General features: G+C 40.0%; 1 protein-coding gene across 1 annotated transcript in view; it reads left to right on the forward strand.

The window, feature by feature from the left end:
• Positions 1–22,807, forward strand: part of isy1 (ISY1 splicing factor homolog) — a 45,804-nt gene that overhangs the window by 8,749 nt on the left and 14,248 nt on the right. Inside the window, exons 5-7 of the mRNA XM_039771564.1 lie at positions 3,207–3,249; positions 3,335–3,447; positions 5,817–5,934. Coding sequence (XP_039627498.1) covers positions 3,207–3,249; positions 3,335–3,447; positions 5,817–5,934 — 274 coding nt within the window. The remainder of the gene's footprint in view (positions 1–3,206; positions 3,250–3,334; positions 3,448–5,816; positions 5,935–22,807) is intronic.

Consider the following 22,807-nt stretch of genomic DNA (forward strand, 5'->3'; position numbering starts at 1 on the left):
GCAGAAATTTTTCTGTAACCTTCCCCAGATTTGTGCCTCGAGACAATCCTCTCTTGGAGGTCTACAGACAATTCCTTTGACTTCATGCTTGGTTTGTGCTCTGACATGAACTGTCAACTGTGGGACCTTATATAGACAGGTGTGTGCCTTTCCAAATCATGTCCAATCAAATGAATTTACCACAGGTGGATTCCAATTAAGCTGCAGAATCATCTCAAGGATGATCAGGGGAAACAGGAAGCATCTGAGCTCAATTTTGAGCTTATTGGCAAAGGCTGTGAATGCTTATGTACATGTGCCTTCTCAATTTTTTTTATTTTTAATAAATTTGCAAAAGTCTCAAGTAAACTTTTTTCACGTTGTCATTATGGGGGGGTGTTTGTAGAATTCTGAGGAAAAAAATGAATTTAATCCATTTTGGAATAAGGCTGTAACATAACAAAATGTGGAAAAAGTGATGCGTTGTGAATACTTTCCGGATGCACTGTGTAACTATATATAACTGGATCCTGGTTCCAATTCCCTGAGCTGCATCGTGGATGCTCTTGATAAACTGCAGGGTCTACAGACGGGCCCAGTTTGTGAATTCTGACCATAGATGTGTTGCTACTCTGAAGATCCAGTTTAGGTCCAGTAGGTTACCACCTACTAGGAAAATGAGGCTGGACATGACCAGACTCCAAGAGCAGGCTTTTTCTGACAAGTTTGCACGCAGTTTGTGTGAGGAACTTAAGGATTTGGGTGTAACTGCCGATCCTATTGTGATGTAGCAGACCTTACGTGATAAAACCTTGAAGGTTGCTGAGGGTTGTGTTGGTGTTACTCTGTTGCCAGAAGGAGGTTTTTCATCTTGCAGGGTACTCTAGAAATCATAGAGAGATGTCACAGTGCATGGCTTGATGGAAACCCTGATCTGTACTGGGAGCTGCAAGGGCTCTGAGGGCAGATAAGGAGGCATTTGTTATGAGGAATCTGTGAGCAAGTGACACAACATCTGTGGTCTAGTTACCCACGTCCTTCTTACAGGGGAACTGAAACAATACGTACATCTCAGTCTGTTCTTTGGAGAGTCGCAGTCAGGGAGGCTGATGGAACGGTTTTTACAGATGACACTACAGTTGTGACCCGCTGGGCTGGCTACTTTGATCAGCTGTTTCAAGCTAATCCTGTGGCTAGAACATTTGACATCTCTGGGTCCACGGTTCTTGAGGTTGATCATCCAGTTAGCTGTGAACCACTCAATCTCACTGAGATTGCACAGGTGGTGAACCAGCTGAGGTTTGGGAAGGAGGAAGGGATCTATGCTATCCAGAGTGAACTTCTCCAGGCTGGTGGTAAGGCTGTCGTCCTGGCATTGCAAGCAATCTTTGCTTCCATTTGGGAGACTGGCATCATTCCATCTGACTGGAAAGCAGGACTTGTTGTCCCTATCTGGAAATGGAAGGGTGATCACCTGGATTGCGGCAACTACAGGAGGATAACACTGCTCTCGGTGCTGCCTAGGGTCGTCTTCAATAGAATCTTTGATCACTTGCTCACCTACAAGTGAACAGAGCAGAAGTCTACCATCGACCGCATCCCAACAAACGTGAATATCAGCCAAGTTTCTTGCAGCCTTTGTTGATTTTCATAAAGTCTTGGTTGATCGTGCTGCCTTGTGGGAAATCTTGAGACTTCGTGGGATCCCCTCAAGTTTGCTGAATATCATGGCCTGCCTTTACACTAGTACTTTGAGTGGAGGCAGAACCTCTGTATTTTCCCTTGTTCTTGCACCTACTCTGTTCAGTGCTTGCAAGGTCGTGGGGTCCAGCTGCTGTGGGGTGAAGAAAGATTCACTGATCATGACTTTGCTTATGATGCTGTGATCTTCATGGAGTCAATGGATGCTCTGATTGGGGCTCTCGAAAGACTGAGCAAGGAGTCAGTGTCTGGGCTTGTGAGTGTCCTGGATAAAAAACCAAGATCCATGCTTTTAATGACCTCTTAGGCACAGTCATCAGCAGTATGTCTGTTTGTGGAGAGAGTGTTGACTTTGTCGAGAGGTTTACTTACCTTGGCAGTAACATTCATGTCTCTAGTGATTCTTCCTATGAAGTCAGTAGACGGATTTGGAGAGCATTTGGGGTCATGAGGTCACTGGAAAGGGGTGTGTGGCACTCCCGATATCTGTGCAAAAGGACGAAGGTGCAAGTCTTTAGAGTCCTGGTGCTTCCTGTCTTGCTATATGGTTGTGAGACATGGACGCTGTCCAGTGACTTGAGACGAAGACTGGACTCTTTTGGTCTTGTGTCTCTCCGGAAAATCCTTGGGTACTGCTGGTTTGACTTTGTATTGAATGAGCAGTTGGTCATGGAGTCCCAAGTGAGGCACATTACCTGCATTGTAAAGGAGCATCAGTTACAGCACTACAGCCATGTGTCGCGATTCCCCTGAGGGTGATCCGGCTTGCAGGATCCTCATTTCAGAAGATGCGATTGGCTAGACCAGAGTAAGGGGACGCCCATGTAACACCTGGCTTTGGCAGATAGAGGGTCATTCCCGGAGGGTGGGACTGGACCGCGTGTTTGCCTGGGGGGTTGCCAACCAGGATCCTGAGCTGTTTTGTGTGTGGAGGGTGTGGCAAAGCACTGTACCAGTGCATGCTCCCCAAACAGACCTGACCCGTCTTTGACGGGTACCATGGCTAGTAATACATAAAACCTCAGTGATTTAAAGCACCCAAAAGACCATAGAACACAAATTAAAAATTAAGCACAAGAAGTGTAATGCTGCAGTGAACACTTGACTCCAATACTGGGTAATCATAATTTATGTTTGATAATTATAGCAATGGCTACAGCAGCATGAGTTATTTTTGCTAATGTGTTATTTAGAGGTAGTTACATATAAAGTGTGAAATTATGATTGATTGTTATTAACACTTTATGTAATCAGGAATGTATGTAATATACAGAATTTCATTACTAAGTGCAATTCTATATTAGTTTCAAAGTTTGCCTAGTTTTTGAAAACTATATAACCTCTATAGAGTGGCATTTCCTTCCCTTCTTTTGGTCAACTTTATAATATGTATCTGAAAAGAAAGGTGCTATAGCATGATTTTTTCCTGTCTACTTTTCCAGATAAACTATAATGAGTAATGATATATAGTTTTGTATTCTGCATGCAGCACATGTTCTTCACTACAGGTTTTTGCCTTTTAACAGATCATCAGTGAAATCTCAAAAAAAGTCGCACAGATTCAGAATGGTAAGTTTACTTTATAATCTGTAGAAAAATATACACAAAATAAAACCACAAAAAGTAGCAACAAACACATTTCTTCATTTTGTAGCTGGCTTGGGTGAATTTAAGATCCGTGACCTCAATGATGAAATCAATAAGCTGTTGCGTGAGAAGGGACACTGGGAAGTTCGGATCAAAGAGCTTGGTGGTCCTGATTATGCTGTAAGTTCTTTCAAATTTAAAATATGTAGCATATGCCTTTTCTTATACACTATATCATAACCTATGCCTATCCTGAAACTTTTGTAAAGAAATACTCAATTTATACAACATTTCTCATGGTAACGTGAATTTACATGTATGGTATAACACAGACTCTAGAGATGTGTATTAATGAATTTAGGGTATAGGCGGTTTAAGTGCTTTGTTATAAATACAGCATGGTATAATTTAAGGAGTTGGAATACCTTTGTAAAAAAAAAAAAGAACAGAAAAGACAGTATAAGACTGAACACTTCAGTTCTGTACCAATTCTTCCTTTATATAGCCAGTCAATAAAAATGAAATAATTTTTTGTAGTGATGCATGAGGCTGTCCTCTAATACAAGTGTTATTGTAAGCATCACATATAGTGGAAACACGCTTTAGTGAATTGTCCATAGACTATCTCTTGCATTGCCCCTAAAGTAATTGCAAACATGGTTTAACCTATACCCATTAATATGTACATTATGTATATACATCATTTGCTTTACTTGTAGATGTGAATCAGTAGTTTTAAATACAGTGTGCCAATATACAGTAATGAAGCAGACCCAGCATCTAGTTTCAGTTTAGTGCACCAGATATAGAGCCAATCATTGTTTTAAAAAAGTGACGGCCAGTATACCTCTGTACGTGAGAAGATGGTGAGTGAGATGAGCAGGCCATGAAAACAATGAGAATATGCAGAAAAATATAGAAATTTGTGAATTTAAAATGTAATAGTAAATGAATGATTTTATGCATCCCCCTTTTTTTTTTTTGCATATCAAGAAAAAGCAATGCTTTTTCACATGGTTCTACCAATACTAGTATGTATGGGGAAGCCAAATATTGCTACAGTATTACTTCTCTTAGTGTTTTGCAGAAAATACATTACACAAGTGTAAATCTATTCATTTTTATCTTAAGAACTTGGTAAGATGTTTCCAAGTACTTTTGACTGTTCTATACTTGCTTTCATTTCATTGTTATTTACCACTTTTTTTAATCCTGAGTATTTGAATGCAACTCAAGGTATTTAATGTTTTTTTTTTTTTCTTGTCAACTTTGTTTAATTTAACATACAGCCATTTCTGCATTACATGCCTGCAACACATTCCAAAACAATTTGAGATGGTAAAGCATTTACTACTTTGTAATGTTGCCTTTCCTACTTACAACACTCGAAAGACACTTTGGCACTGAGGATACCAAGTGATAAAGCGTTTCAGGTGTTATTTTCTTCCATTAATCCTGCAAACACGTCTTTTTTGTTTCAGAATTCTCCACACATACTCTGTTGAGAGAGTGCAGGCAGTCCAGTACCCATACCCTCTTCTTCCAGAGCTATGCCTTTGTAATGTGTGCAGAATGTGGTTTTGCATTGTCTTGTTGAAAAATGCATGGACGTCCTTGGAAAAGATGGTGTCTTGAAAGCTGCATATGTTGCTGTAAAATCTCAATGTACTTTTCTGTGATAATGCTGCCATCATAGAAGTATAAATTACCTTTGCTAAGGGTACTGACACAGCACCATACCGTGACAGACCCTGGGTTTTGATCTTGTTTCTGAGAAGTCTGGATGGTCCTTTTTGTCTTTGGTGTGGAGCACACAGCATCCATTTCTTCCAGAGAAAAAGATCTGGAATACAGATTTGTCTGACCACAATGCACATTTCCACTATGTGATTGTCCATTCCAGATGCCTCCACTCCCAAATAAGTCAACACAGTTTGTAGACATGATTAGCATAAGGCTTCTTTTTTTGTACAGTAAAGTTTTTAGTGGCATTTGTGAATGCATCTCTGCTTTGTAGTGCTTGACAAAGGTTTGCCAAAGTCATCCCTTGCCTATGTGGTTATATTAGCTATTGATGAGTGATGGTTCTTGATTTAGTGCCATCTGAGGGATTAAAGATCATTGGTGTTCATCTTCGATTTGCAGGGGTGTCCTTTACAAACTGAAATTCCGTCAGATTTCTTGAATCCTTTAATATCATCATGTACTTTAGAGGGAAAAATATGCACATCCTTTCCAATATTTCTTTGAGAAACATTATTTTCAAACATTTCAGTAATTTTCTCACAAATTTGTTAACAAACTGGAGATCCTCTGCCCACCTTTACTCCTCAAAGACTCAGCCTTTCATGGATACTGCTTTTGTGCCACATGAAATATCTTGGGTTCATACTGTCTACAATGAAAACCTTTTTTTTAAATAGCTAGTGAAAAGTGAAAAAGCGATTTTAGCCTAGCACTTCAGTTTAACATGAAATTAATGAGCCTGTGTATTAATATTTACATTTATAGAACTTGCACTTTACTATCCCTTCACTCTCCTTTTCTAGAGATTTGGGCCTAAAATGCTGGACCAGGATGGAAAAGAGGTACCAGGAAACAAAGGCTACAAATACTTCGGTGCTGCCAAAGATCTTCAAGGAGTAAGAGAGCTTTTTGAGAAAGAACGTAAGTGAAATAAGTAGTATTCAATGACTAGTATATACAGCAACATGATTATTTTACATTCAAACATAATGCACCTGTCATTAGGATATGGGGAAATTTTTTAAAATTATTTTAGAGAAATACTCTTACCAAAAATTATTTTTGTATGTTACTTAACCTACAAGTCGGGGTCTTGAAACCTGAAAAATCAATCATAAAATCAGACCCAATCTTATATGCCTGTTCAAAAATGCAACATTTTTTATTTATTTATTTAAAAACATCTTCTTGCCTCCTCCAATCGCACATCAGTTTCTCAGATGCATCAAATTTTCTTGTAGCAGTGCAGTTACCAATTTCTCTCGGTACTTCAACATTCAATTTTAAAAGAAGCTTCATATTTTCTTCTGATCAAATGCTCCATCGTAGATAAGGAATGCTGTTACGATAAAGGCGTATGAGGGTGTGAGATAGAAAAAACAAATCGGTGCAAACGTTGCTTCAGAATACAGTAGTTAGGGTATTACCGTGTGGTCACGTAGGCACAATAGAGAGAGAGGAGGGGTTAGGAGCATGCGCTGATACATACGCTGATACAGCACATTGCCGCACCCACATAGGCGGAAAAAAAATGCAGTGTGCTCCGTGGTTACTCTCTCAGGTGGGCTTTAACCTATCATAATTCCTTGTACCAATAGCGTGAGTTTTCCGCATTCAACTTATACGACAGACATCATAAAATACCAGAAATTATACTGTAAAATCAAGTCCCGACTTATCCGCAGGAGAACTTATCTGCGAGTATATACGGTACATTGTTTGTACAAATGGCCAAAAAGGTTTCTCATGCTTTCATTGAAAATGGAGATTAGAATATGAGTTTAAATTAGGATGCAACTTAAATAAGAACAAATAACATCAAGATCTGTGTTAATTGTTGGTCAGAATGAGAGTACTAACAAGCCATGTAGTTAATAGCTTGTTTCATAAATAACGAGATGGCTTCTAATTAAGAAATTGGAGTGAACATGGTGGCCCATGAATAACTGAGTTTAAAATCCTAAAATGGGTGGCCATCTGTTAGATCAATTTTAATTTAACAAAGAATCTGAATCTTACAAAAAACCAAAAAAAAACAAAACATGTTATTTAGAATGAAGGCAAAAGAAGTAATACTCAATTAGGTATAATAGCTGGCCACTAATTAAAGTGACCTGAATGAAAGCTAGCATCCACTGTAATCTTCCAGGATTGCCATTTAATATCTCTGCTAAAGTCTATATTGTAACATGAGCACATGCTAACTATAGCATAGCAGTGTACAGCTTAGTAAAAAAAAAAAAAACAAAATACAGTTTAAAAACAAAAAAAGAATGGTACTGGGAGTGAGCATGGACATCTGTGTTTAGAAAGTGGCATAGGAGAAATGAATATTGTTTTCCTGTTGTTCATTAATAAGTCTCTAACTTATTTTTGTTCGTTTATGGAGTTGTCTCATTGAGAATATTTCCATGTGTATACCAGCAAAGTTAATTAAATGGTTGCCATCTGCACAAATGTCATATCTTGCGTTTCATGCTTGTAGGTTTTTTTTTTTTTTTCTTTTTCCCCCAACCTTTTCTTTTTAGATATAAATTTAGTAGTGTGGAGGTCATGCAACAGTTTGATTGTTGTAAAATAAATATCTAAGTTTGTATTTAATGGACTGACGTACCTCAGCAATTTAAATCTTAACTCTTTTAGGGCTAATTTTTTTTGTTTCTTTTCTCCCAGGGCTGAATATTTTTTCAAAAACTTTATGTTCTTTTTTAAAAAAAAAAAAAAAAAAAATGGTTTAACACATCAAATCAACAAAAAATATTTACTTTTGACAAATGTTGCTGGCTTGCATGTTGTATGAGCCTGCATACTATATGATTTCACATACATATCACATACATGTTACACAGCAAAGTATGATATCACTCAAAAGCAGCCAATTGCATAGATTGCCACATTGCACTGCTTACAATATGTGTTGCACTGGTGCTTCGTTTTCAATTGTCTGTTGCTGCACTTTCTCACATATATTATTAGTGTGTACTATGGAGAGACAAGTCACCCATTTGACATCGTGCCATGCCAATGCCACCAAGTTTTCTGCCCACATGAAAACCGTATTGTCACCTCTTCATCTTCAACTGTGTAGGCATGTGCCTCCCGTTCACCCTCACTGTGCCACAAGCTCCAATTCCCCTGCTGTGTAGTTCCATGAACAATTCTGGGCATGTATAAAAATTGTTTCATGTATACAACATGACCCAAATGTTCATAGCCCTGAATCAGCTCCAGCACAACCTGACTTGTCAACGGACAGTTATCTCTTTCAAAGAAATACTTTCCTTTGTATGTAATTACTTTCAGGCAGAAAACAGTGTTTGCTTCTGCCAGTACAAAATCCTTTATGTCATACTTTGTGGGCTTGTCTGGCATATATTGGTGGAAAAAAGGGTGTCACTTGTATTTTATCATAGATTCATCCACAGACAAATCACAGCCAGGCTGATAAAATTGTTTATATGTTGGTTCCACTATGTCAAGCAGGGACTGAACTTTATTCATGGGCTTATAGCCTGGCTCACCCCTTGGGATTTGCTTCTGGTTACAACAGAATAGAATAAAACTTTGCAGCAGCACATACCTATCACGTGACATAACCTGTCCAAAGCCACCAGGGGACAAAGCACGTTTGGACCAATGCTCCCTGAAGTTATATCACCAGTCTAGTCCCATCTCTATTTGTAATGCCACAAAGCCCTTCATCTCACCTTTTGTTGTGGGTTTCCACTTTGAAAAACAAGAATGCGGTGCAAACGCAGCCCGTGATTCAAAAAATTGCTCTGCATACCTGTTTGTCTTGTCTGACAGTACCTAAAAAAGGAGCATCAGGAGAGAGGAGTCTGAAGTATTCCAGCAGCTAGTAATCTGTCGTGTCCAACAACAAGCCATGCTGTCTTGTGAAGTCCGGTAGCCAGTTTGGCTTCCATGGATCAATGTCTGGGTATTCCTCCTACATGAACCTTGCCGTAGGTGCATCAACTGCGTGAATGCGCTCAGCTGGCAGACGATCAGCTGGGGTGGCATCGGCTGGTGTCCGATAAGCTAATGCCAGTTCCTCACTCTCTTGCTTGATCTCCTGATCACTGTCAACAAAATCAGATTCTGAAAAATCAGAGTCTGACTCTGTGATTAATGCGCAAAACATCAGCTGCGGAGTATTTTCTTTTCTGCACTCGCTTCGCTCCCTCGTGAGATGTTGAGGCCATTTTGCCTTTGTTTACATTTCGTAACTCGCACACACACACACGCAAGGATTAGATGCCGAGTCTAACAGTCCTCCAAGCAGAGGGGGAATGCCTGTGAAGTAACAGTGAGTTTTGTCGCCATTAACAGCTGATTGTCGCCCTCTATCCCCGGATGTCGACAAAAGTCAACATCCATCCTAAAAGAGTTATGCTATGCTATAATGACTGTTATCTTGAGCTCTATATGAGTAACATTTGTGAACCTCTGGTTATCAAAGGAACAATTCCATTAGCATGTTTCTGAAGTGACATACAGATTAAGTGATTTGGCGATGCTAAATTGGTCCCTTGTAGTCTGTGATTAGATGGATGTGTGTTTGTTAGTTTGTGCATGCATGTTCACCAGGTGATGGGCTTGTTCCCAGTCCAGGGACAGCTTCGTATTTGTACCTGATACTTGCTAGGATAGGCTTAGGGCTTAATGATTAATTGATTTAGATAGAGAGAACTTAATTTGTTCCTGGGGGAAATTTAACTTTTTACAGAAGCTCTTTAAATACATAAACAGGCAGATAAGTAAGTAGATAAATGCATAAATGTACAAAAACTCTTTGTCTGAACACACACCAGAGTGACTATAAAGCTAGAAAATTTGAAAAGAAAAAACTTTTGACTTAGCTGTCATTGTCATAATGATGCATTTTGCAGACATATTGCTGTTGGTATAAAGGAGCCCCAGTGTTGTTTCTTGACACTGCTGAATAATTCATTGGATGAAAGTACTCAATATTAATGTCAGAGGATATGTAGCATTGTTCATAATGGCACTCTATTTTAACTCTCACCTTTGCCACTGTCTTCACTACTACCTATTAACTGAGCTTGCCCTTTTAATTTGTTTATTTGGTAGTACTCTCTTGAAGTGATTTTTCCAGCCCAACACACCACAGCAAGGAAAATTGCACTGGCCATCACAGAGTTATTGAAGATGCAAAGTTGTCACTTTACACATTAAAGGAACACGGTCTCCTCAAAGAAAAGAGCCTGGTCTGCCCTTTCTTGTATTGTTCCTCTTTGTTCTGAGACCAGTCCAACGTGTCGCTAATATGGACCACCTCTATATCCACTTCAATAGTGACTGGACAGGCTGTTTGGTGCAACTAAAGTCAATAATTGGTTCTTCAATTTTGCTGAGGTTAAGATGTAGACAATTCTCTTTGCACCAAGAAATACACTTCTCTGCCTGACTCACACTCATGGTCAGAGGTGGACATGTCACTGGCCATTCCAGTTGATGTTGTAGTTGTTGATGTAGTGGGGCCAGTGTGGAGAGGTTTGTCATTGGAAGATGGTGGCAGTGGGAGGGAAAATACATTTAAAAATGAGTTCAGGGTGTTAGCTATGTTTACATCCCCTTCTAGCACCTGTGCCTTGGACTGCTTGACTTATCCACAGTCCGTTCCAGGCATGCTCCATGTTATTCTGAGTGAGTGTTTTCTACTTTAGCTATGTAAGAATACTTCACTTAGCTTTTTTTTTTAGCACACTCCGCATGTCCAGGGTCTTTTTGTCACCAGATTTGAATGCTTTCTTTTTCTCCTTCAGGAGACCTTTAACTCCTTAGAAATCCAGGGCTTGTCGTTTGGAAAGTAGCACAGTGTCTTTGTGGGTACAAATGTGTCAACGCAGAAGTTGATCTTATCAGTAAATGCAATGAGTGAGTGCCTCAATATCATCCCCCGGTTGCTTGCACATTTCCCATTTGGAAGCAATCATTCAGAGCTATTTCAGCCTCTATAGTGGAAAAACTTCCTCTGTTTTCATACAACTCCAGCTCACTTGTTTAATTGTTGATACTTGTAGCATTTGGCAGACTTTTTTTAATGTGTTACTGATTTTTATTTTTGCACTTTATTCTGATATTCTAACAATAACAGAAACTGGCTAAATGGCTAGGATGAGAATAAGTATAATACAGAGGTATGCACATTTTTTAGTAAGGATAGACCAAACAGAAGAGGAGTTGGGGTAAAATTTTACGATGAACCCCATGTTGGTGAGGACATCTGGCTTCATCTGGAAAGCATTTTAGAAAACAATGGTTTGGAGTGTGTTATAGACTGCACAATGCAGACAGTAATTTCAGTGCACATTTTTGTAGTAATATTAAAAAGACAAGTTTACAGGGGGATGGTATAGTCTTGGAGGTCATTAACTGGCCGAATATTAATGAGGCTAACCTTACAAATAGAGGAGCACCGGAGTAGGAGGTTTTAGAAATAAATCGGGGACTTTTTTTATTTTTTTTTTTAAACACAGTATTAAAGCACCAATGCGGTGGGAAGCCTGTCTAGATTTAGTATTTTGTCATAATCTGGATAGAATTGATTGTGTAGAGATGACTAAACCACTATGGTCAAGTGACCATAATAAAATTCTCAGTATTTTGGACAAGTGCAGATGCATAGACTAAAACTGTTAAATCTGACTTTGGTAAGGAAAGATTGAGGAGGATAGACTTGGATAAGCTTTTAAGTGTGGAGGCAGGCAAAGAGCAGTGTAATAGGTTTAAAAGCATTTCCTGTATAATGCAATACAGGTGCATACCTAAATTTGGAATTAGCAGGAAATTTTAAAAATACTACAGTTAATAGAGAGTTGAAAAAGAAGCTGCAAAGGAGAAAACAGTTGTATAAGGTGCTTAAGACTAAACTCTAATGTTAATTGTAGAGGTTATGAGAACATGAGGTTTACTATTAAGGATATTAGGAGAGCTAAAAGGCAGTTAGAGAGGAATACAGCAGATGAGGCGAAATATGACTCGAAGAGATTCTTTCAGTATTTTTAGCAGTAAAAGTTCAGTCGAGAAGGTGAAGTGCATCAGGAGTACTAAAGGGGAATGGTGTATGCTCTAAACTCTTTTTTGTGAAGTCTTCACATGTGAGGAAGTAGATAATCTAAAAACTGTAACAGACTACTAAGGATATACTGAATGTTTTAGAAGTTATAGAGGGAGAAGTACTGCTTAGATTGACTAGTCTGACTGAAAATCTCCAGGACTAGATAATATTTACACTTGAGTTCTTAATGAGGTTAGGATGTAAACCCTTGATGCTTATGGAAGTCACTGTGCACTGTGGAAATTCTGAAGGACTGGAAAATCTTCACTATTATTCCTTTTAAGTAAAAAGAGTGATCAGGCAGATCTAAGCAACTGTAGGCCAGTAAGCTTAATGTGCATTACAGGTAAATTCTTCTCCTTTTTCTTCTTCCTTCGGCTGCTACCATTAGGGGAGCGGATAATTGCTTTCTATATCTTCCTGTCTACTGCATCTTGTTCTATTACACCCATCACCTGCATGTCCTCCCCTCTCTAGACCATATCTCCACCTCTCCAGGGTCTCCTCAACCTGCTCCCTACTCTCGCTACAGATCACAGTGGCAAACCTCATAGTCCATAGGGACTCCTGTTTAATCCTATCTGTCAACCTGTCCATCACCATTGCAAATAAGAAAGGGCTTAGAGCCAATCCCTGATGTAATACCATCTACACGTTTAATGCATCCGTCACTCCTTCTGCAGATCTCACCACTGTCACACTTCCCTTGTACATACTGTATCCTGTACAACTCTTAAGTACTTCTCTGCCACTCTCGACTTACTAATACAATAGCACAACTCCTCTCGAGGCACCCTGTCATATGCTTTCTCTGGGTCCTCAAAGATGCAATGCAACTCCTTCTGGCCTTCACTATACGTCTTCATCAACATTACATCTGTGGTGCTCTTTCCTGGCCTGAAACCATACTGCTGCTCGCTAATCGTCACCTTCTTTCTTAACCTAGTTTACACTAGTCTTTCCCATATCTTCATGCTGTGGCTCATCAATTTTATCCCCCTGTAGTTACTACAGCTCTGCACATCCCCCTTATTCTTTCAAATTGGTACCAGTACACTTCTCCACTTCTCGGGTGTCCCCTCACTTTCCAAGATTCCATTAAACAAACTGGTTAAAAGCTCCACTGCCATCTCTCCTAAACACCTCCATGCTTCCACAGGTATAACATCTGGACCTTTCCATTCTACATCCTTTTCATTGCTGTCCTTACATCCTCCTTGCTAATCCATTGCACTTCCTGATTCACTATCATCCAATCTTCTCTCTCTCTCTTCATTCATCAGCCTCTCAAAATATTCTTTGCATCTGCTCAACACACTCCCCTTGCTTGTGAGCACGTTTCCATCTTTATCCTATATCACCCTAACCTGCTGCACATCTCTCTCATTTCAGTCTGTCTGTCTAGCCAATCAGTACAAGTCCTTTTCTCACTCCTTAGTGTCCATCCTCTCATACAACTCATAATGCCTTTTGTTTAGCCTTTGGCACCTCTCTCTTCAGCTTACGCCTTATCTCCTTGTACTCTTGTCTACTTTCTGCATCCACCTTACTCTCCCACATCTTCTTCGCCAACCTCTTGTCTGGCTGTTGCATTGCACCAGCTTGAGGAGAACATTTAGGGCTATGTGGCTTTGGGGTCTCATCACATGCTGTCTTGTTTAACAGTTAGTGGTCGTGTTTACTTTACAGGGATTAAGCCCACAGCTAAATTAAATATTTCTTGGTGTTGACCAGCATGTCTTCTCTCAATAAAGCGCTTAATTTTAACTGTGAACGTGATTATGGAAGCAGAGCGTTGCAATACGTCTTAAGAGATAGGTGTTGTGAGACTTGAAACGTGTCTCGATTGGTGTTTTTTCAGATTTTAGAAGTGCTTACGAAATACCAGGGATGACAAGTCTGATTTTATTTTGAAGCTAGTCATGCCTCCATTTAAGGGAACCTCAAGTAATTTGTCTGGCTGTTTCATTGTACCACTTACGGCTATGTGGCTTTAGCGTCTTGTCACATGCTGTACATCCCCATTCCACCACCAGGTTTCCTTTTCCTCCTTCCTCTGTCCAGATGTCACGCCAAGCACCCTTCTTGCTGTCACGCTTACAACTTCTACTGTATTTGCCCAGCTGTCTGGCAAATCATCACTGCCACCCAGTGCCTGTCGTACCTCCTCCCTGAACTCAACCTTGCAGTTTTCCCTTTTCAGCCTCCACCATGTGATCCTTGGCTGTGCTCTCACTCTTCTCCTATTCTTCATTTCTAATGTCATACTACAGACCACCATCCTATGCTGCCTAACTACACTTCCCCCTGCCACCCCTTTGCAGTCTTCAGTCTCTTTCAGATTGACCCTGCTGCAAAGGATAAAATGTACCTTTGTGCATCTTCTTCCACTCTACCACTTCACCCTATGTTCCTCCCTCTTCTTAAAATACGTATTCAACAAAGCCATGTCCATCCTTTTGGCAAAATCCACACCATACCCACCCATCAACACCTCATCCCCTCTGCTACCATCACCAACGTGTTCATTGAAATCCGCTCTAATCACCACTCTGTCCCTTGGGTACACTGTCCATCACTTCATCTACCTCACTCCAGAATTTTGAATCCACCTCCTATCTATCTGGCCTTACTCCCCTTCCATTTAGTCTGTTGCATGCACAATATATCAAGCTTCCTTCTCTCTATCACGTCAGCTATCTCTCTCCCCTTACTAGCCATACTGAAAACATTTAAAGTTCCTACCCTCAGTTCCACCTTCCCACTTCCCTCCTGCCTCTGGATACGTCTTACCCTTCCTCTTCTCCTTCTTCGGCCAACAGTAGCCCAGTTTCTGCTAGCACTCTGTTGGCTAACAGTACTGGTAGTGGCTGTTGTTAACCTGGGCCTCTACCGATCCGGTATGAAAATCTGTATTGTTGTCCACATATTGATTTAGCAAAATTTACACCGGATGCCCTTCCTGACGTAACCCTCCCCATTTATCTGGGCTTGGGACCGGCGCGATCAAACATACTGGTTTGTGCATCCCCTGTGCCCTCATAGGTAAATTAATGGAAGGAAGAATTAAGGAAAAGATTAACCAACAAATGGCAAGAACAGGAGGTTTACAGAACAGTCAGCTTGAGTTCAGAAGAGAGAGGTCATGTTTTAGAAACATGCTGAAATTCTATGAGGAAGCAATAAAAGGTTATATTTAAAGTGGAGCATGTGATAGTCTTTATCTTGACTTTCAAAAAGCATTTAATAAGGTGCCACATGAGAAGTTGGTCATCAAACTAAAGAGAAGTGGGAGTTCAGGGTGTTTGTACATGGGTGCTGAGTTGGCTCAGACACAGGAATCAGAGGGTTATGGTGTGAGGAACCTCATCAGAATTGTCTGATGTTAAGAGTGGTGTTCCACAGGGGTCAGTGCTAGGGTTATTGCTATTTTTAATATATATGATTTGGATAGGAGTATACATAACAAGCTGGCCAAGTTTGCAGATACCACCAAGTTAGGTGGATTGGCAGATAATCTAGAATCTGTTGAATCATTACAGATTTGGGCGACAACCATGCCTGGGAAAATCTTTGGTAGATGAAAATGTTATGCAAGTAAATGTAAGGTATTACACAAGAAGTTAAAATGTTAGATTTGAATGCACAGTGGAAGATTTGAAAGAAGTACACATCATGAGAAGGATTTAATAATCGTAGTGGACTCCTCACTATCAGCTTTAAGATAGTGGTCAGAAGCCATTAGGAAACCGCTAACAAAATAAGTTATATCACGATTTATAAAGTGCAAGTCAAAGGAGATGATGCTGAAGCCTCATCTGGAGTACTATATACATTTTTAATCCCTGGTCAGTAGAATTTAAGGTCAGCTTTAATGTGGAATTCAGTCTTAAAATGAAAATGCAAACAAATGTTCAAAAGTAAGACAAGATCCAATTATTTACAAAAACCAGTACCAAATTTACCTGTGACCTTAGGCATAATGTTTGAGCTTTACAACACATTAGTGAGGCTGTGGTGTACTGTGTGCAATTAGGTCGTCTGGCTACAAACGGTACATAGCGACACTAGAAAAACACCAGAGAAAAGCAACTAGGCTGACCTGAAGGACTTCATGGAATGAGTAATGGGGAAAAACGAAAAGTGCTGAACCTTTTCATTGTAAGGAAAAGGAGATTAAGGGGTGATATGATTGAAGTGTTTAAAAGTATGAAAGAAAATAGTACAGTGGATAGAGATTGTTACTTTAAAATGAGTTTAACAACACAAGGACACAGTTTGAAATTTAAGGGTAAATTTTAAACAAACATTAGGAAGTTTTTCTTCAAACCACGGACCATTGCCACATATAACAAGTTGCCAAGTAGCAAGGTAGATGAACATTGTTTCTGTTACACAACTGTTCAGTCAACTAGCTGGAATTACTTAATATGCATGGGCAAGTGATTATTAAAACTGTTTTGTATTAGAAATTAATCAGTTATTTCTGCTTTATAAAAAATATGCTTGATTGATAGATGATAAATTGTGATTAATAATTGTGTGACTAATTTGCATAGGGCAGGGCAGCGGCTCACTTAAAAGTGTTAAAAAGAAGGGCACCGCTGCACATATGCAGGCAGCTAGTATTATGACACTGATTACTCACAAGCGGCAGTAGGAGCAGATAAGACCATGAGAAATTTAACTAGCAGCGGCTATCCAGTAAGCAAGGTTTTCTAGATTGAACGGTTCTTAGTTGTCAGGAAAGTAGAGACGTTAAGGGGATGACAGGAAGGAATACAAACGGTATAAGTGGAGAGATTTTAAGTAAAGAATAAGAGGAGCACAGAGGTAGGACAGCAGATAAAGAAAAGTAAAGTTAACCCAATCGAAGAACAAACGTCAAGCAGTTGAAGGGGAGAATATTACAGGAGCTTAAGAGATCAGATGGTATAAAATAACTAGCAGTTTTTAAAAGATTTTTGGCTTAATTTTTCCCATTTAAGTTAAATCCATTTCAATTTATGTGAGCAGTTTTAGTAACCCAGAGTCCAATGTTAATAATGAGGCCAGTGAATGAAAGTCCTGTTGGATGTTGGACTTTTTACAGCATAACTTAAAGGAGCCAGTTTTCTATGAGGGCTACATCTACAGGACATGCCTGCTGATCCAATAACTTGAGCTTAGGGTCACTGAACTGGGGGAGGAGTTGCCTGGCCTGTGTTATAGTAGAGAACTGGTGGAACTATATATATATCAAAATATATATATAGATCAAAAGTTTAAGACCACTTGAAAAATGGCAAAAAATCAAATTTTGCATGGCTGGATCTTAACAAGGTTCCAAGTAGAGCTTCAGCATGCAACAAGAAGAAATGGGAGTGAGACAAAACATTTTTTGAGCATGCAATTTAATGAAAACAATGAAATAGGCTGTTTTACAGCTGATCAAAAGTTTAGGACCACACCTCCAAAAAAAAAAATATATACATCAGATCTCAATATGAAGTTGGATATCTATACAAATAACGACAGGGCAATGTCTTAGGAACAAAAGGATGCCAAGTCTTTTAATGGAAATAAAAGTGTTCTGCCTACAGAGGGCTCAATTGTGTAGACACCCTAAAATCAGAGTGAAATGAAGATGTGGCAGGCTAGTCCATTTTTTCAAAAACTTAATTTCTGCTACTCAAAATGCTTTTCAGTATCTTGTGTGGCCCCCACGAGCTTGTATGCATGCTTGACAACGTCGGGGCATGCTCCTAATGAGACGACGGATGGTGTCTTGTGGCATTTCCTCCCAGATCTGTATGAGGGCATCCCTGAGCTGTTGTACAGTCTGAGGAGCAACCTGGCGGCGCCTAATGGACCGAAACATAATGTCCCACAGATGTTCTATTGGGTTTAAGTCAGGGGATCGTGAAGGCCATTCAATTGTTTCAATTCCTTCATCCTCCAGGTACTGCCTGCATACTCTTGCCACATGAGGCCGGGCATTGTCGTGCATTAGGAGGAAACCAGGACCTACTGCACCAGCGTAGGGTCTGACAATGGGTTCAAGGATTTCATCTCGATACCTTATGGCAGTCAGAGCACCATTTCCTACGCAGTAGATGTCTGTGCATCCCTCCATGGATATGCCTCCCCAGACCATCACTGACCCACCACCAAACCTGTCATGTTGAACGCGTTGCAGGCAGCATATCGTTCTCCTTGTCTTCTCCAGACTCTTTCACGTCTATCACAGCTGCTCAGGGTGAACCTGCTCTCGTCTGTAAAAAGTACAGGGCGCCAGTGGCGGACTTGCCAATTCTGGTGTTCTTGAGCAAATGCCAGTCGAGCTCCACGGTGCTGGGCAGTGAGCACAGGGCCCACTACAGGACGTCGGGCCCTTAGGCCATCGTCATGAAGTCTGTTCCTGATTGTTTGGGTAGAGACATTCACACCAGTGGCCCTCTGGAGGTCATTCTGTAGGGCACAAGCAGTGCTCAGCCTGTTCCGCCTTGCACAAAGGAGCAGGTATTGGTCCTGCTGATGGGTTGAGGACCTTCTACGGCCCTGTCCAGCTCTCTGAGAATAACAGCCAGTCTCCTGAAATCTCCATGTTCTGGAGATTGTGCTGGGAGACACATTAAACCTTCTTGCTGCAGCACGTGTGGATGTGCCATCCTGGAGAAGTTGGACAACCTGTGCAACTTCTGTAGGGTTAAGGAATCACCTCATACTGCCAGTAGAGATGATTACTCAAGCCAAAACTAGCACGAGTGGAAAACCAGCCAAAAAAGATCAAGAGGGAGAAACTTGAAATGACCTCCACATGTAAAACCAGTCCTGTTTTGAGGATTTTCTAATTGTTGCCACTTTAGTGCAAATAAATATAAATATATCGGGAGATCTTTCATCTCTCCATATTGGAAGGACGACTTAAGCTTAATGACCGAGTGACTCACCCGGAATGATGCTTCAGTGTGTCTGCCTTTGCTTTTGAATTCAGCTGAGTGAAAAGTGATGGCTCTCCGATTAACTGCGATTTTAGTTCCCTCTCCTTTCTTTTTCTCAGATCGCTTTTCAGAAGGAAGTCAGTTTCGTAGTTTTTATGAACAGTTTTAAAGTGCCTTTCTACATTTTCCTTCTTTGGAATAGCAATGATAGATTGACAGATCAGACAAATGCACTTTAATTGTGACATTGTGAGAGAAACAAAATCCTCTTCCAATTCCACATCCAGCCCATTACCAACAATTTTTTTTTTTAATCCCTTCTTTAGCTGATATAAATTGGAAGGCTAACTAGATCACTTAGATAGCCGGAGTCTTTCAGTAGCTCGCGTGTTTGATCATGCATGCGGGAGGACCAGTGTGTTAGAAGAAAGGAGATCTCAGACTGGCCATCCTGTATGTCAATCAAGTGGCAAATGCCATAGGGAGGATATATGACTAACATTTAAAAAAAAATAAAAATTTTTTGAATGCAACGAGATCTACCTGCACTCCCTTTCCGATCTACTGGTCGATCATGATCGATTCATTGGGCACTTCTGGTTTAGCCAATAGCTTAAGTTGTCCCATTATCTCATCCAGATGCTTCTTAAAGGTTGCCAAGGTTTCTGCTTCAAGTACAGGTCTTGGTAGTTTTTTTCAGGTTTCCAAAACACTTTAAGGAGAAGTGCACTGAGGATTGAAGCCAAGAAGCACTTCTGTACTCCATTTCCATGGGTGTCCAAGTATCTGTATTGCCACTAAAATGAAACAATAGAGCTGGATCTACTTTATCAATGCCTTTGCATTAGGACCTAATCCAATTCTTCAAAAATTCTGTCTTCTCTGCTTAAGACTAAACAGGATTATTCTCAGAGTCTATTATCCACCATGTATACATAGTTTTTCTTCAGGTATTTGTAGATTCTAAATTGACTTTATGTAGACAAGTACAACTTTGACTTGTAATACACTGGCACCACATCCAGGAACTCTTCTTGTCATATGTCTGATGCTGCTGGGATAGGCTTCTGCATTGAAGATGGCAAATGTAAAAACATTGTGTGAAAACTTAATCCTTCTGGGCAGTACAGTGGTGTGAAAAACTATTTGCCCCCTTCCTGATTTCTTATTCTTTTGCATGTTTGTCACACAAAATGTTTCTGATCATCAAACACATTTAACCATTAGTCAAATATAACACAAGTAAACACAAAATGCAGTTTTTAAATGATGGTTTTTATTATTTAGGGAGAAAAAAAAATTCAAACCTACATGGCCCTGTGTGAAAAAGTAATTGCCCCCTGAACCTAATAACTGGTTGGGCCACCCTTAGCAGCAATAACTGCAGTCAAGCGTTTGCGATAACTTGCAATGAGTCTTTTACAGCGCTCTGGAGGAATGTTGGCCCACTCATCTTTGCAGAATTGTTGTAATTCAGCTTTATTTGAGGGTTTTCTAGCATGAACCGCCTTTTTAAGGTCATGTCATAGCATCTCAATTGGATTCAGGTCAGGACTTTGACTAGGCCACTCCAAAGTCTTCATTTTGTTTTCTTCAGCCATTCAGAGGTGGATTTGCTGGTGTGTTTTGGGTCATTGTCCTGTTGCAGCACCCAAGATCGCTTCAGCTTGAGTTGACGAACAGATGGCCGGACATTCTCCTTCATGATTTTTTGGTAGACAGTAGAATTTATGGTTCCATCTATCACAGCAAGCCTTCCAGGTCCTGAAGCAGCAAAACAACCCCAGACCATCACACTACCACCAACATATTTTACTGTTGGTATGATGTTCTTTTCTGAAATGCTGTGTTCCTTTTACGCCAGATGTAACGGGACATTTGCCTTCCAAAAAGTTCAACTTTTGTCTCATCAGTCCACAAGGTATTTTCCCAAAAGTCTTGGCAATCATTGAGATGTTTCTTAGCAAAATTGAGATGAGCCCTAATGTTCTTTTTGCTTAACAGTGGTTTGCGTCTTGGAAATCTGCCATGCAGGCCGTTTTTGCCCAGTCTCTTTCTTATGGTGGAGTCATGAACACTGACCTTAATTGAGGCAAGTGAGGCCTGCAGTTCTTTAGACGTTGTCCTGGGGTCTTTGTGACCTCTCGGATGAGTCGTCTCTGCTCTTGGGGTAATTTTGGTGGCCGGCCACTCCTGGGAAGGTTCACCACTGTTCCATGTTTTTGCCATTTGTGGATAATGGCTCTCACTGTGGTTCGCTGGAGTCCCAAAGCTTTAGAAATGGCTTTATAACCTTTACCAGACTGATAGATCTCAATTACTTCTGTTCTCATTTGTTCCTGAATTTCTTTGGATCTTGGCATGATGTCTAGCTTTTGAGGTGCTTTTGGTCTACTTCTCTGTGTCAGGCAGCTCCTATTTAAGTGATTTCTTGATTGAAACAGGTGTGGCAGTAATCAGGCCTGGGGTGGCTACGGAAATTGAACTCAGGTGTGATACACCACAGTTAGGTTATTTTTAACAAGGGGCAATTACTTTTTCACACAGGGCCATGTAGGTTTGGATTTTTTCTCCTAAATAATAAAACCATCATTTAAAAACTGCATTTTGTGTTTACTTGTGTTATATTTGACTAATGGTTAAATGTGTTTGATGATCAGAAACATTTTGTGTGACAAACATGCAAAAGAATAAGAAATCAGGAAGGGAGCAAATAGTTTTTCACACCACTGTATATCCCTAATGAATAGTAATAGTGCAGTATTACTCAGTTGTCAAATTACTACATAGAAAAATACATCTCTTTTTTAGGAACAGAATTCTCTCGAGTTACAATTAAATCTCTGACCCCAGGAAGACTTCAACAGCAGCTTATTTGTTGTATAGGCCAAAATCACAGGAGTGCCACAAAGGGCTTTAACATGCCCTGTTTGGTTCATAGCCTCCCAGCCTTGACTCTTAAGAAGACAAGAAAAAACTCCTAAGAAACAATTGTAAGGAAAACAAAATTGAAGAAAGCTGGGGAAATGCAGTTCAGAGAGAAACCCCACTTCAAGCAGGTTGGGCATGCAGTTGGTTTCAAAAATAGGGTAAATACAATACACAATACAGAACACAAGTAATCATCTTCACAGAGCTAGATGGCCAGTCTATCATTGCCTCCTTAGAAATAGTTGTATAATTGTATGTAGTTGTATACTTGCTTCTTGCATAGCGCTCTTCACCAAGTGCAGGTGCAGAGTACTATGAAAACTTTCAAGGAAAAATAGAATAATAGATTATAACACTTACCAAGTACAGAACTAAGAATACTGATTTGTTAAAATACATCAAAAACAAAGTAGAATCTAATTAGCAGAAATGAAACAATATCTGTCCATCAGCTAATTGTACAACCACAACCAGAGAAACAGAATAGGAGAGGATTAGAAACAGTTTATAACTATTGTATTACTTATATTTTAGTACTAATAACAGAAATGCAGCTTATTAGCAGCTCTAATCAGATTATGATAAACTGAGGTAGTGAGTCTTCAGCCTTGATTTAAAGGCTGAAACTGATGAGGCAGATTTTATAGTAGCAGGCAGACTATTCCACAGCTTTGGGGCACTTTTAGCTAAAAGCTTGGCCTCCCACTGTTGTTATTCATTGGAATATTAAGCAGGTCGGCATCTTGAGAACTTAATGTGCCCTCTGGTTTGTAAGTAGTGATAAGTTCAGATACGTAAGCAGGAATTTGGCCATTTAAAGCTTTATATATTAAAAGGAGGATTTTGAAATCTGTCT

The sequence above is a fragment of the Polypterus senegalus genome, chromosome 12, assembly GCF_016835505.1.
Source record: "Polypterus senegalus isolate Bchr_013 chromosome 12, ASM1683550v1, whole genome shotgun sequence".
In the NCBI taxonomy this organism is placed as follows: Eukaryota; Metazoa; Chordata; class Cladistia; order Polypteriformes; family Polypteridae; genus Polypterus; species Polypterus senegalus.